At 46.4% G+C, this 15361-nt stretch overlaps 1 protein-coding gene across 5 annotated transcripts in view; it reads right to left on the bottom strand.

Moving 5' to 3' along the window:
* Positions 1 to 14325, bottom strand: part of LOC137383575 (glucagon-like peptide 1 receptor) — a 37260-nt gene extending 22935 nt beyond the window's left edge. For 2 of the 5 annotated variants that reach the window (XM_068056699.1, XM_068056702.1), the window contains exons 1-7: positions 13789 to 14325; positions 13566 to 13668; positions 12742 to 12841; positions 5526 to 5633; positions 1956 to 2080; positions 1511 to 1617; positions 576 to 732 (exon numbers count right to left, since the gene is read on the bottom strand). In XM_068056699.1, coding sequence (XP_067912800.1) covers positions 576 to 732; positions 1511 to 1617; positions 1956 to 2080; positions 5526 to 5633; positions 12742 to 12841; positions 13566 to 13595 — 627 coding nt within the window. In that variant the 5' untranslated portion in view covers positions 13596 to 13668; positions 13789 to 14325. Of the gene's footprint in view, positions 1 to 575; positions 733 to 1510; positions 1618 to 1955; positions 2081 to 5525; positions 5634 to 12741; positions 12842 to 13151; positions 13314 to 13565; positions 13724 to 13788 lie in introns of those variants that run through there. The other 3 variants (XM_068056701.1, XM_068056700.1, XM_068056703.1) reach the window with 3 other exon arrangements.
* Positions 14326 to 15361: the final 1036 nt, after the last annotated feature.

The raw sequence follows: 15361 nt of genomic DNA, 5'->3' as shown, positions 1-15361 counted from the left end.
CACCTGAGAGTGACATCACACACCTGAGTGACATCACACATCTGAGAGTGACATCACACACCTGAGAGTGACAGCACACACCCGAGAGTGACATCACACACACCCGAGAATGACATCACACACCCGAGAGTAACCCCAACAACACATTTATTCAGCACTTTCTACATAGTAAAACATTCAATCCACATCAGAAATCTACATAAGGATATATTAGGACAGCTGACCAAAAGTAACAGAACAGGCAATGAACATACACTCCACTGCTTCAAGAAGTTCTGGATAGTGACCCTTGTATAAATGTCCACTTCTCCTTTCAACAGCACTGTAATTAAATACATCACCAGCAGAAACATAACCACAATCAAGTTTTCTCCCAAAGATTCTTTCTGGGCAGTGACAGAGAACTCACTGAGAATAAGTTGTCTGTTAGTTAAACCTGCCCAATGAAACCCCTCCTTCCGCCCCTCACAGACTCAGTGATATGGGTTCAGCAAATGAATGCAGGAGTCTGGGTGAGACCGAAGTGGGAACATTATTATTGTCACTGTGCCCTGGCTGGGAAGCCACAGCCTCACCGTGTGTGGGTCAGAAGTCTGCAGCTCCACACTGACATTGCCATTTCCTGGATGTACGTTGTCCGTAAATCTATCTTTGATCAGCACCGCAATAGCTCGGAGGATGAAGGAGCCAAACAGGTTCAGGTGGATGTAGTTTCTCGTGCAATGAAGTTTCCTGAGGAACAAGAAAGATGAAAACTTTGCAGTCCCCTTCCTGTGTTGTCTGCTTTAATCAGGGATCCCTCCGTCTCTCCTGGGACACAGTTCCACAGGCTGTCTGGGGTCAGGTTTAAGAGGGATCTGGGGTTGGGAAATTGGCTGCTTGGGGTCAGGGTTAGGTGTCACCTACATCCTGGGGAATGCTGCCCCATGATAAAAGGTAAAAGCCCTGGTGCTTTTCCTGGGTTGACAGTCCAAAGGTTGGAGAGTCGGAAATGTACAATGTGCTGCTGATTGCTGAATGTTAGAGCTGGGCACTGCACCCTGACAGGGAGCTGTGATGTAGACTTTCACAGAGACTGAGCACTCAGCTATGAGGCGGAGGTTCAGTTATAAAACAACAACCAGTAGTGACTGGGGGGCAAAGATTTAAAGTGATTTGTAGAAAAATTAGAGGGGAGATGAGGAAAAACTTATTCACCCAGAGGGTGGTGGGGGTCTAGAACTCACTGCCTGAAAGGGTAGTTGAGGCGGAAACCCTCAACTCATTCAAAAGGAGTCTGGATATGCACCTGACGTCCCGTAATCTGCAGTGCTACGGACCAAATGCTGGAAGGAGAGATTAGAATAGGTGGATTGTTTTTCAGCCGGCACAGACATGATGGGCCAAGAGACCTCTTTTTGTGCCACAGGGGGCTGAAGGATAATGTGCAGAGGCGATACCATGAGGGAGATGAGGTGCAAAGATAACAAAACACAGGCTGTAAATCAATCAGAGATAAATGTGAAAGTACCTGAATGAGATGAGAGTGAGACTTGCCCCGAGAAGTGAGATGAGAGACAGAGTGTAACCGGCTGTGTAGACCAAGCGGAACACACTCAGAATCTGCTGTTTGACAAGCTGAAGAGAGACAGAGACATCAGTGAGGAAGCAGCAGCCGTCTGACAATCCCCCCGTAATGTTTCCCCATCCCCAACTCACCCCTTTGTCCACCGTATCCCTCGCCCAGTGCCCCAGACACACGGCGGCCCAGACACAGGACAGCCCAGACACAGGGTGGCCCAGACACACGTTGCCCTAGACACAGGGCGGCCCAGACACACGTTGCCCCAGACACACATTGCCCCAGACACACATTGCCCCAGACACACTGTACCTCTTGCCACCCCCCATTCCTCACCCCAATCAATTCCACACTGATGTACACTGCAGCCCAATTGGCCCAAGCCTTCACTGACCTGCTGCTGTAGAAACATATTATCTTCTTCACACTCTGAACGATCCACCCAGGGCTCTTTTGTGTAATTGTCAATCAGCCAGGCACCTCTTTCAGTGCAATATCGGAATGCAGAGCCTTTCTCAACTAGGAAAAAGCAGATTCAGTTTACTCAACCATTTACAAAGTGACAGGGCCGCACTATCGAGGGGTCAGTCAGTCACACAGTGACAGGGCCGCACTATCGAGGGGTCAGTCAGTCGCACAGTGACAGGGCCGCACTATCGAGGGGTCAGTCAGTCGCACAGTGACAGGGCCGCACTATCGAGGGGTCAGTCAGTCGCACAGTGACAGGGCCGCACTATCGAGGGGTCAGTCAGTCGCACAGTGACAGGGCCGCACTATCGAGGGGTCAGTCAGTCGCACAGTGACAGGGCCGCACTATCGAGGGGTCAGTCAGTCGCACAGTGACAGGGCCGCACTATCGAGGGGTCAGTCAGTCGCACAGTGACAGGGCCGCACTATCGAGGGGTCAGTCAGTCGCACAGTGACAGGGCCGCACTATCGAGGGGTCAGTCAGTCGCACAGTGACAGGGCCGCACTATCGAGGGGTCAGTCAGTCGCACAGTGACAGGGCCGCACTATCGAGGGGTCAGTCAGTCGCACAGTGACAGGGCCGCACTATCGAGGGGTCAGTCAGTCGCACAGTGACAGGGCCGTACTATCGAGGGGTCAGTCAGTCACACAGTGACAGGGCCACACTATCGAGGGGTCAGTCAGTCGCACAGTGACAGGGCCGCACTATCGAGGGGTCAGTCAGTCGCACAGTGACAGGGCTGCACTATCGAGAGGTCATTGTTTCGTACAGTGTTTTCATGCCATTGTGATAAACACAGAATTATCAATTGCAATCTCCCATATCCTAGGTGAGGTGTTCCAGTCAAGGAGGTGACTATGATTGATGGTTAGATGGGTCCACTGGGGCAGACACTCTCTCAGACAGAGTGAGCTACACTGTATCTATGGAGTATGATCCTGGGTTACACTCATTTTCCCAGATGTTGAGTAGAAAAAGCTGCAGATTGTAGGGGATGTGAAGCCAGCATGTAAAAGAGTGACACTGAACCCAAGAGAATATATAATGTACAAAAAACAAAGGTTTTACAAGGTTAGTCCCGGATTACCTGTGTGAAACTTGAAATATGTATTCACTGTGACAATTGTTGATGTGATTGTAAAGCCTGAGAATATCCTATAACTGGCAGCACTGAGTGAGGCAGTTCAGCCTTGCCTCCTGCAAGCTCCTGACTGGTTTGATGTCCCAAACATGAACAACAGGCTGTGCATCCTATAGATTCCTCGCTTACTCTGTAATGTTGATTCAGGACTCCCTCTCTTTTCTATACATTCCTGTCTACATTGACATTCTATAGATTCCTAGCCCATTTTTAAAAATTCTTTCATGGGCTGTGGGCGTCACTGGCTATGCCAGCATTTATTGTCCATCCCTAATTGCCCTTGAGAAGGTGGTGGTGAGCTGCCTTCTTGAACCACTGCAGTCCATGTGAGGTAGGTACACCCACAGTGCTGTTAGGAAGGGAGTTCCAGGATTTTGACCCAGTGACAGTGAAGGAACGGTGATATAGTTCCAAGTCAGGATGGTGTGTGACTTGGAGGGGAACTTGCAGGTAGTGGTGTTCCCATGCATTTGCTGCCCTTGTCCTTCTAGATTGTAGAGGTCGCGGGTTTGGAAGGTGCTGTCTAAGGAGCCTTGGTGTGCTGCTGCAGTGCATCTTGTAGATGGTACACACTGCTGCCACTGTGTGTCGGTGGTGGAGGGAGTGAATGTTTGTAGATGGGGTGCCAATCAAACGGGCTGCTTTGTCCTGGATGGTGTCGAGCTTCTTGAGTGTTGTTGGAGCTGCACCCAACCAGGCAACTGGAGAGTATTCCATCACACTCCAGACTTGTGCCTTGTAGATGGTGGACAGGTTTTGGGGAGTCAAGAGGTGAGTTACTCACCGCAGGATTCCCGGCCTCTGACCTGCTCTTGTAGCCACGGTATTTATGTGGTGAGTCCAGTTCAGTTTCTGGTCAGTGATGTGCCCCTAGGATGTTGATAGTGGGGGATTCAGCGATGGTAATGTCATTGAATGTCAAGGGGAGATGGTTGAATTTTTTCTTGTTTGAGATGGTCATTGCCTGGCACTTGTGTGGTGTGAATGTTACTCGTCACTTATCAGCCCAAGCCTGGATGTTTTTCAGGTCTTGCTGCATATGGACAGGGGCTGCTTCAGTATCTGAGGAGTTGCAAATGGTACTGAACATTGTGCAATCATTGGTCATTGATGAAGCAGCTGAAGATGGTTGGGCCTAGGACACTACCCTGAGGAACTCCTGCAGTGATGTCCTGGAACTGAGATGATTGACCTCCAACAACCACAACCACCTTCCTTTGCACTAGGTATGACTCCAACCAGCAGAGGGTTTTCCCCCGATTCCCATTGACTCCAGTTTTGCTAGGGCTCCTTGATGCCATACTCGGTCAAATGCTGCCTTGATGTCAAGTGCAGTCACTCTCGCCTCACCTCTGGAGTTCAGCTCTTTTGTCCATGTTTGAACCAAGGGTGTAATGAGGTCAGGAGCTGAGTGGCCCTGGCGGAACCCAAATTGAGTGTCACTGAGCAGATTATTGCTGTTTACGTGCCACTTGATAGCACTGTCTACAACACCTTGCATCACTTTACTGATGATCGAGAGTCGACCAATGGGGCGGTAATTGGCTGGGTTGGATTTGTCCTGCGTTTTGTGTACAGAACATACCTGGGCAATTTTCCACATTGCTGGGTAGATGCCAGTGTTGTAATGCTACTGGAACAGCTTGGCTAGGGGCGCAGCAAGTTCTGGCGGACATCTTCTCAGTGCTATAACCGGAATATTGTCAGGGCCTATAGCCTTTGCAGTATCCAGTGCCTTCAGTCGTTTCATGATATCACGTGGAGTTAAACAAATTGGCTGAAGATTGGCATCTGTGATGCTGGGGATTACAGGAGGCGGTTTACTGATCCCTGGTAAACTATATCTTGTAGATTCCATGCTAGATCTGTATCCTATAGATTCCAGGGTAGCTCTGTGCCTTGTTCAGCTCTGACTGGTTTTGTATCACATTTCTATTCAGGGATTTCTCTGTTTCCTCTAGATTGTTGCACAGACTTGCTTTCCTTTTGCTAGAAATTTCCGTATCTATCAGTTTTTCGTCCTCTGTCACTGGTGACAAAGTGGATTTTTGCCTGCGTTTATTTTTTGTTACTGTCTCCTTGTACTAGAAACTGTATGTAGGGGTTAATTGTGAAAAGTTGTACACTGCATTCCTTTTAACGTAAAGCCATCAGTTTGAACCAGTCTGCTTGTCTATTAGATTTTACTCGAGCTGCAGGTGTGTTTTGACCCACACAATAGTGATATACAGTGTTAATGTAATTAGTGTTCCAGGATTCAGTTATTTACAATTCCAAACATCCTGGGATAATTTAACAATGCTCCCTGTCCGAGAGCAGCATTAGTGGAATACCTTTAATCAATCAATAATTACCTCTGTCTATCCAAGGAATGTACCAGGGACATGAAACATTTACTCTGGTTCCAGGTAAAGCATCTGGCCAGCAGATGTACATGTCAAAGGAGCGATTGCAGAAAACACCTGAGGATAGAAACACAATGAAGAGAAAATCAACAGAAACTGGAAAATAATAGGTCTGAACTGGATGAGATCAGAGTCCAATCAGTTAGTGGTAGATTCGAGAGCATCCGTAATTAATGAGGTGTCTTAAATATTATCCAGGAATTTCACACCCACCAAAAGTGTTTCTATATATATGTTGCAACCGTGAGAAGCAGAATGCAGACTGGTTTCACTCTCACTCTGAAGAGATGGAACCAGTCATAGCCGCTAAGCGCATTGCACTGCTGAACTACACGAAAGCCCCCAGCGAGTTAACATCCTTAGCACTTAAAGCCGCTAGAAGCACCGCGCAAAGAACAGCCAGGTGCTGTGCAAATGACTACTGGCAACACCTATGCAGTCGTATTCAGCTGGCCTCTGACACCGGAAACATCAGAGGAATGTATGATGGCATTGAGAGAGTTTTTGGGCCAACCATCAAGAAGATCGCCCCCCTCAAGTCTAAATCAGGGGAAACGATCACTGACCAATGCAAGCAAATGGACCGCTGGGTGGAGCACTACCTAGAACTGTACTCCAGGGAAAATGATGTCACTGATACCGCCCTCAATGCAGCCCAGTCTCTGCCAGTCATGGATGAGCTTGACGAACAGCCAACAAAATCAGAACTCAGTGATGCCATTGATTCTCTAGACAGTGAAAAAGCCCCTGGGAAGGACAGCATTCCCCCTGAAATAATCAAGAGTGCCAAGCCTGCTATACTCTCAGCACTCCATGAACTGCTTTGCCTGTGCTGGGACGAGGGTGCAGTACCACAGGACATGAGCGATGCCAATATCATCACCCTCTATAAGAACAAGGGTGACCGCGGTGACTGCAACAACTACCGTGGAATCTCCCTGCTCAGCATAGTGGGGAAAGTCTTTGCTCGAGTCGTATTAAACAGACTCCAGAAGCTGGCTGAGCATGTCTACCCTGAGGCACAGTGTGGCTTTCGTGCAGAGAGATCCACCATTGACATGCTGTTCTCCCTTCGCCAGCTACAGGAGAAATGCTGCGAACAACAGATGCCCCTCTACGTTGCTTTCATTGATCTCACCAAAGCCTTTGACCTCGTCAGCAGACGTGGTCTCTTCAGACTACTAGCAAAGATCGGATGTCCACCAAAGCTACTAAGTATCATCACCTCATTCCATGACAATATGAAAGTCACAATTCAGCATAGCGGTGCCTCATCAGAGCCCTTTCCTATCCTGAGTGGCGTGAAACGGGGCTGTGTTCTCGCACCTACACTGTTTGGGATTTTCTTCTCCCTGCTGCTCTCACATGTGTTCAAATCTTCAGAAGAAGGAATTTTCCTCCACACAAGATCAGGGGGCAGGTTGTTCAACCTTGCCCGTCTAAGAGCGAAGTCCAAAGTACGGAAAGTCCTCATCAGGGAACTCCTCTTTGCTGACGATGCTGCATTAACATCTCACACTGAAGAGTGTCTGCAGAGACTCATCGACAGGATTGCGGCTGCCTGCAATGAATTTGGCCTAACCATCAGCCTCAAAACGAACATCATGGGACAGGACATCAAAAATGCCCCATCCATCAGTATCGGTTACCACGCTCTGGAAGTGGTTCAAGAGTTCACCTACCTAGGCTCAACTATCACCAGTAACCTGTCTCTCGATGCAGAAATCAACAAGTGCATGGGAAAGGCGTCCGCTGCTGTGTCCAGATTGGCCAAGAGGGCGTGGGAAAATGGCGCATTGACACGGAACACAAAAGTCCGAGTGTATCAAGCCTGTGTTCTCAGTACCTTGCTCGATGGCAGCGAGGGGTGGACAACGTATGTCAGCCAAGAGCGACGTCTCAACTCATTCCATCTTCGCTGTCTCCGGAGAATACTTGGCATCAGTTGACAGGACCATATCTCCAACACAGAAGTCCTCGAGGCGGCCAACATCCCCAGCATCGACACCCTACTGAGCCAGCGGCGCTTGAGATGGCTTGGCCATGTGAGCCGCATGGAAAATGGCAGGATCCTCAAGGACACATTGTACAGCGAGCTCATCACTGGTATCAGACCCAGCCGGCCGTCCATGTCTCCGCTTTAAAGACATCTGCAAACGCGACATGAAGTCCTGTGACATTGATCACAAGTCGTGGGAGTCAATTGCCAGCGTTCGCCAGAGCTGGCGGACAGCCATAAAGGCGGGGCTAAAGAGAGGTAATTCGAAGAGACTCAGCAGTTGGAAGGAAAAGAGACAGATGTGCAAGGGGAGAGCCAACTGTGTAACAGCCCCGACAACCAATTTTATCTGCAGCGCCTGTGGAAGAGTCTGTCACTCTAGTATTGACCTTTTTAGCCACTCCAGGCGCTGCTCCACAAACCACTGACCACCTCCACGCGCTTACCCATTGTCTCTCGAGACAAGGAGACCAAAGAAGATATTACCCAGGAGTTTCACACCCAGTAACAGTGTTTCTATATATTACCCAGGAGTTTCACACCCAGTAACAGCGTTTCTATATATTACCCAGGAGTTTCACACCCAGTAACAATGTATCTATATATTACCCAGGAGTTTCACACCCAGTAACAGCGTTTCTATATATTACCCAGGAGTTTCACATCCAGTAACAGTGTTTCTATATATTACCCAGGAGTTTCACACCCAGTAACAGTGTTTCTATATATTACCCAGGAGTTTCACACCCAGTAACAGTGTTTCTATATATTACCCAGGAGTTTCACACCCAGTAACAGCGTTTCTATATATTACCCAGGAGTTTCACACCCAGTAACAGCGTTTCTATATATTACCCAGGAGTTTCACACCCAGTAACAGCGTTTCTATATATTACCCAGGAGTTTCACACCCAGTAACAGTGTTTCTATATATTACCCAGGAGTTTCACACCCAGTAACAGCGTTTCTATATATTACCCAGGAGTTTCACACCCAGTAACAGCGTTTCTATATATTACCCAGGAGTTTCACACCCAGTAACAGTGTATCTATATATTACCCAGGAGTTTCACACCCAGTAACAGTGTTTCTATATATTACCCAGGAGTTTCACACCCAGTAACAGCGTTTCTATATATTACCCAGGAGTTTCACACCCAGTAACAGTGTATCTATATATTACCCAGGAGTTTCACATCCAGTAACAGTGTTTCTATATATTACCCAGGAGTTTCACATCCAGTAACAGTGTTTCTATATATTACCCAGGAGTTTCACACCCAGTAACAGCGTTTCTATATATTACCCAGGAGTTTCACACCCAGTAACAGCGTTTCTATATATTACCCAGGAGTTTCACACCCAGTAACAGCGTTTCTATATATTACCCAGGAGTTTCACACCCAGTAACAGCGTTTCTATATATTACCCAGGAGTTTCACACCCAGTAACAGTGTTTCTATATATTACCCAGGAGTTTCACACCCAGTAACAGCGTTTCTATATATTACCCAGGAGTTTCACACCCAGTAACAGTGTTTCTATATATTACCCAGGAGTTTCACACCCAGTAACAGCGTTTCTATATATTACCCAGGAGTTTCACACCCAGTAACAGTGTTTCTATATATTACCCAGGAGTTTCACACCCAGTAACAGCGTTTCTATATATTACCCAGGAGTTTCACACCCAGTAACAGCGTTTCTATATATTACCCAGGAGTTTCACACCCAGTAACAGCGTTTCTATATATTACCCAGGAGTTTCACACCCAGTAACAGCGTTTCTATATATTACCCAGGAGTTTCACACCCAGTAACAGCGTTTCTATATATTACCCAGGAGTTTCACACCCAGTAACAGCGTTTCTATATATTACCCAGGAGTTTCACACCCAGTAACAGCGTTTCTATATATTACCCAGGAGTTTCACACCCAGTAACAGCGTTTCTATATATTACCCAGGAGTTTCACACCCAGTAACAGTGTTTCTATATATTACCCAGGAGTTTCACACCCAGTAACAGCGTTTCTATATATTACCCAGGAGTTTCACACCCAGTAACAGTGTTTCTATATATTACCCAGGAGTTTCACACCCAGTAACAGCGTTTCTATATATTACCCAGGAGTTTCACACCCAGTAACAGCGTTTCTATATATTACCCAGGAGTTTCACACCCAGTAACAGCGTTTCTATATATTACCCAGGAGTTTCACACCCAGTAACAGTGTTTCTATATATTACCCAGGAGTTTCACACCCAGTAACAGCGTTTCTATATATTACCCAGGAGTTTCACACCCAGTAACAGTGTTTCTATATATTACCCAGGAGTTTCACACCCAGTAACAGCGTTTCTATATATTACCCAGGAGTTTCACACCCAGTAACAGCGTTTCTATATATTACCCAGGAGTTTCACACCCAGTAACAGTGTTTCTATATATTACCCAGGAGTTTCACACCCAGTAACAGCGTTTCTATATATTACCCAGGAGTTTCACACCCAGTAACAGCGTTTCTGTATATTACCCAGGAGTTTCACACCCAGTAACAGTGTTTCTATATATTACCCAGGAGTTTCACACCCAGTAACAGCGTTTCTATATATTACCCAGGAGTTTCACACCCAGTAACAGTGTTTCTATATATTACCCAGGAGTTTCACACCCAGTAACAGCGTTTCTATATATTACCCAGGAGTTTCACACCCAGTAACAGTGTTTCTATATATTACCCAGGAGTTTCACACCCAGTAACAGCGTTTCTATATATTACCCAGGAGTTTCACACCCAGTAACAGCGTTTCTATATATTACCCAGGAGTTTCACACCCAGTAACAGCGTTTCTATATATTACCCAGGAGTTTCACACCCAGTAACAGTGTTTCTATATATTACCCAGGAGTTTCACACCCAGTAACAGCGTTTCTATATATTACCCAGGAGTTTCACACCCAGTAACAGCGTTTCTATATATTACCCAGGAGTTTCACACCCAGTAACAGCGTTTCTATATATTACCCAGGAGTTTCACACCCAGTAACAGCGTTTCTATATATTACCCAGGGGTTTCACACCCAGTAACAGCGTTTCTATATATTACCCAGGAGTTTCACACCCAGTAACAGCGTTTCTATATATTACCCAGGAGTTTCACACCCAGTAACAGTGTATCTATATATTACCCAGGAGTTTCACACCCAGTAACAGCGTTTCTATATATTACCCAGGAGTTTCACACCCAGTAACAGCGTATCTATATATTACCCAGGAGTTTCACACCCAGTAACAGCGTTTCTATATATTACCCAGGAGTTTCACACCCAGTAACAGCGTTTCTGTATATTACCCAGGAGTTTCACACCCAGTAACAGCGTTTCTATATATTACCCAGGAGTTTCACACCCAGTAACAGTGTTTCTATATATTACCCAGGAGTTTCACACCCAGTAACAGCGTTTCTGTATATTACCCAGGAGTTTCACACCCAGTAACAGCGTTTCTATATATTACCCAGGAGTTTCACACCCAGTAACAGTGTTTCTATATATTACCCAGGAGTTTCACACCCAGTAACAGTGTTTCTATATATTACCCAGGAGTTTCACACCCAGTAACAGCGTTTCTATATATTACCCAGGAGTTTCACACCCAGTAACAGTGTATCTATATATTACCCAGGAGTTTCACACCCAGTAACAGCGTTTCTATATATTACCCAGGAGTTTCACACCCAGTAACAGTGTATCTATATATTACCCAGGAGTTTCACACCCAGTAACAGCGTTTCTATATATTACCCAGGAGTTTCACACCCAGTAACAGCGTTTCTATATATTACCCAGGAGTTTCACACCCAGTAACAGTGTATCTATATATTACCCAGGAGTTTCACACCCAGTAACAGCGTTTCTATATATTACCCAGGAGTTTCACACCCAGTAACAGCGTTTCTGTATATTACCCAGGAGTTTCACACCCAGTAACAGCGTTTCTATATATTACCCAGGAGTTTCACACCCAGTAACAGTGTTTCTATATATTACCCAGGAGTTTCACACCCAGTAACAGTGTTTCTATATATTACCCAGGAGTTTCACACCCAGTAACAGTGTTTCTATATATTACCCAGGAGTTTCACACCCAGTAACAGTGTTTCTATATATTACCCAGGAGTTTCACACCCAGTAACAGTGTTTCTATATATTACCCAGGAGTTTCACACCCAGTAACAGCGTTTCTATATATTACCCAGGAGTTTCACACCGAGTAACAGCGTTTCTATATATTACCCAGGAGTTTCACACCCAGTAACAGCGTTTCTATATATTACCCAGGAGTTTCACACCCAGTAACAGTGTTTCTACACGTTACCCAGGAGTTTCACACCCAGTATAACACAGTGGCCAGAATATAACGCCACCCTTGTGAGTCGGATGGTGACGGGGGTGGGGTTGAGGCTTTCCCGACCCGCTCCCACCTCTGCCCCCCCCTAGGTAGGGCGGGGGGTTTCTGGTGCGTAAAATAGGCCAACCGCCCCAGGCCAATCAAAGCCCTTACGTTGCCAATTAATGGTTTCTTAAGGGCCTTTGCCCGCCTCCGCAGGGATTTTACCCGTGGCAAGCGGGCCTCCTGGAGCCAGGAATGGCCATCCGGTTTAAGCTGGCAGCATCCCAGCGCCCCTCAAGCGGGCGGAAGCCCCTCCTTGGAACAATTAGAGCCTGGGGACCCGTAAAATATGGAATGGATTCCCAGGCCAGATGGAAGCGGGTTCACCTCCCACTTTTACGTTGGTGGCCAGCTTCCGTCCACCCGAAGTAAAATCCAGTCCAGTGAGGTCGATTTTTATCTTCACTACCTCGGTTGTGATATGCCAGCCTGATTTCATGCTCTTGTTACAACTCTCATTCCTATCATTTTCTGTTTTTATTTTTGGCTGATGGATAGGAAATAGGTTTGTCGCCCTCGAGCCTCATCGTGCCTTTACTGTGAGATTCCTGGATACTGCCCAGGCCATCCCATACTCCCAGGTAAAGGTGGGATTCTGTGCGTAACAGAGCGTGGGAATCTCAGAAGGGAAAATGAAAGTGAACAATGAGAGCTCTCCGAGTTGTGTGTGTGTACAGTTGTGCTGAGTGAGCTGTTTGGTGTTGAAATACCTGTTCGGGAATCTGGCTGCAAAAGCACATTCTCGAAGCACTCATTCCGATACTGCCTCCATCTCTGAACCGTGTCTTCAAACAGAGAGTATGTAGCACTCTGGAAAAGCAAGAACAGCACTGTGAAAGGGGAGAGATATCTAGGGAACTGTCAGCACTGAGATATCCCATCACACTGCAGTGCCCAGCATTACAATACAGTGCTGGGCCAGAGGCACAGTGTTTCTGGGCTTTGAAACTTTAAATATAAATGGCAGACAACTGAGAAGTCTTCAGTTCTTTTGGGAACATGTAGATTAACACAGTGACATAACATAGAGCTGTTGAAACTCATCATGTTAAAATGAGATATTTTACATTGCAGCTGGTGAACTGAAAGTCAATGTGAATGAAAGTTCTCCAGGTCTCACCCCAGGTTACTGCTCAATTTTGATCCAATCAGAAACTCCCAAGGGCTGGAAGTCAAGAGGTTTAACTCTGTGTTGAGGTGATCTGCAAGTTTCTCTCGAATTATTCTGGGTTTGTTAAATCCACTGATTTTTTATCCCCTTCTTGCTGAACTTTACTCCCATTTAATCTGTCTCTCCTGTAGAATCTGGATCTTATGTTTAACATCTGTCCTTCAGATTAGCAGCAGTCGGGAAGTTTACGTGTATTACTGTAAACACTCAGATGATGTGGACTTTGTTCTGTGCCAAGTCCTGGGCCCACCTCACTTAATTAAAAATTACCCAAATACAGTAACATTTACACAAGGTGACAGTGTCATTGCTCACTTGTAGTTTACTAAAGGACTGCAGCAGAATAAAAATGGTCAAAAATACCTCATCAAACACAGTGTCCACACCAGACATCTCACTCTGAAGTGGCTTCAGTCTAAACCATGTTCCACTTGTGTCCTGACTCCAGCCCTCTCGGACAGAAGCCCTGTAGCCACAAAGGTGAAAGACCCTGTCACGTGGCAAGCACACAGGGCATGTTCATGCCAAACAAGCTCATGTAGTTCCTGCTGCCTAGAGAGAGATCAATACCTCGACTGCAGCTCACCTGTAAAAGTGCCCAAAACACCAGGGGCATCGACTCCAGTCCAATCCAGTAACACACAGACTCCGCCTAAGGCTAAAAATGCACCTAAATCCTTTTGGCCCTCACTCTGCAGAACACTTCACTCATTTCCCCAGGAATGTTGAGAATGACAAGGAACTAACACCCACCCACTGCAACAAACTCCAGGCCGGCACTCTGAGAAGCAGAGAGAGAGTGAGAGAGAGGGACAGAGACAGAGACAGAGACAGAGAGCGAGAGAGAGAGAGAGAGAGAGAGAGAGACAGAGACAAAGAGAGAGAGACAGAGAGAGAGAGACAGAGAGAGACAGAGAGACAGATAGAGAGAGAGAGAGAGAGAGAGAGAGAGAGAGGGACAGAGAGAGAGAGAGAGACAGAAACACAGAGAGAGAGAGAGACAGACAGAGAGAGACAGAGAGACAAAGAGAGAGAGACAGAGAGAGAGAGAGAGACAGACAGACAGACAATGAGCTCCGAAAGGGAGAGAGTGAAGAACTGTATGAAACAGGAGACGTTAGACACGAGGGATCCGGTGAGAAGCTTTGCTCAGCGGGGGTGTACGTTGGAAATTAATAACGTGTGTAGGTACTCAGTGGAAAGAGAGAAAGTGGATGTAAAGAGAAAGGTGCTTACTGAGATAGTGAAAGCATGGAAAAGGCAGGCAGAGAGAAAATGAGAGTGGAAGATGGTTCAGAAGGATAGAGATGGAGGGTAAGATAGGGTAATTTAGATAGATTCTGTTAACCTTTCTTGCCCTAATAAACCATCCAAATCCCCTGATTAGATTGTAACTCACTCCCAGGTATCTGTTATTCTATATATAAACCCCTGAACCCCTCGATTAGATTCCAGTCTGTAACTCACTCCCGGGTATCTGTTATTCTATATATAAACCCCCCCCGAACCCCTCGATTAGATTCCAGTCTGTAACTCACTCCCGGGTATCTGTTATTCTATATATAAACCCCTGAACCCCTCGATTAGATTCCAGTCTGTAACTCACTCCCGGGTATCTGTTATTCTATATATAAACCCCTGAACCCCTCGATTAGATTCCAGTCTGTAACTCACTCCCGGGTATCTGTTATTCTATATATAAACCCCTGAACCCCTCGATTAGATTCCAGTCTGTAACTCACTCCCGGGTATCTGTTATTCTATATATAAACCCCCGAGCCCCTCGATTAGATTCCAGTCTGTAACTCACTCCCGGGTATCTGTTATTCTATATATAAACCCCTAAACCCCTCGATTAGATTCCAGTCTGTAACTCACTCCCGGGTATCTGTTATTCTATATATAAACCCCTGAACCCCTCGATTAGATTCCAGTCTGTAACTCACTCCTGGGTATCTGTTATTCTATATATAAACCCCCCCGAACCCCTCGATCAGATTCCAGTCTGTAACTCACTCCCGGGTATCTGTTACTCTATATATAAACCCCCCGAACCCCTCGATTAAATTCCAGTCTGTAACTCACTCCCGGGTATCTGTTATTCTATATATAAACCCCCTAAACCCCTCGATTAGATTCCAGTCTGTAACTCACTCCCG

The sequence above is a fragment of the Heterodontus francisci genome, chromosome 24 (assembly GCF_036365525.1).
Source record: "Heterodontus francisci isolate sHetFra1 chromosome 24, sHetFra1.hap1, whole genome shotgun sequence".
NCBI lineage: Eukaryota > Metazoa > Chordata > Chondrichthyes > Heterodontiformes > Heterodontidae > Heterodontus > Heterodontus francisci.
This window is presented reverse-complemented; position numbering and strand designations above follow the sequence as displayed.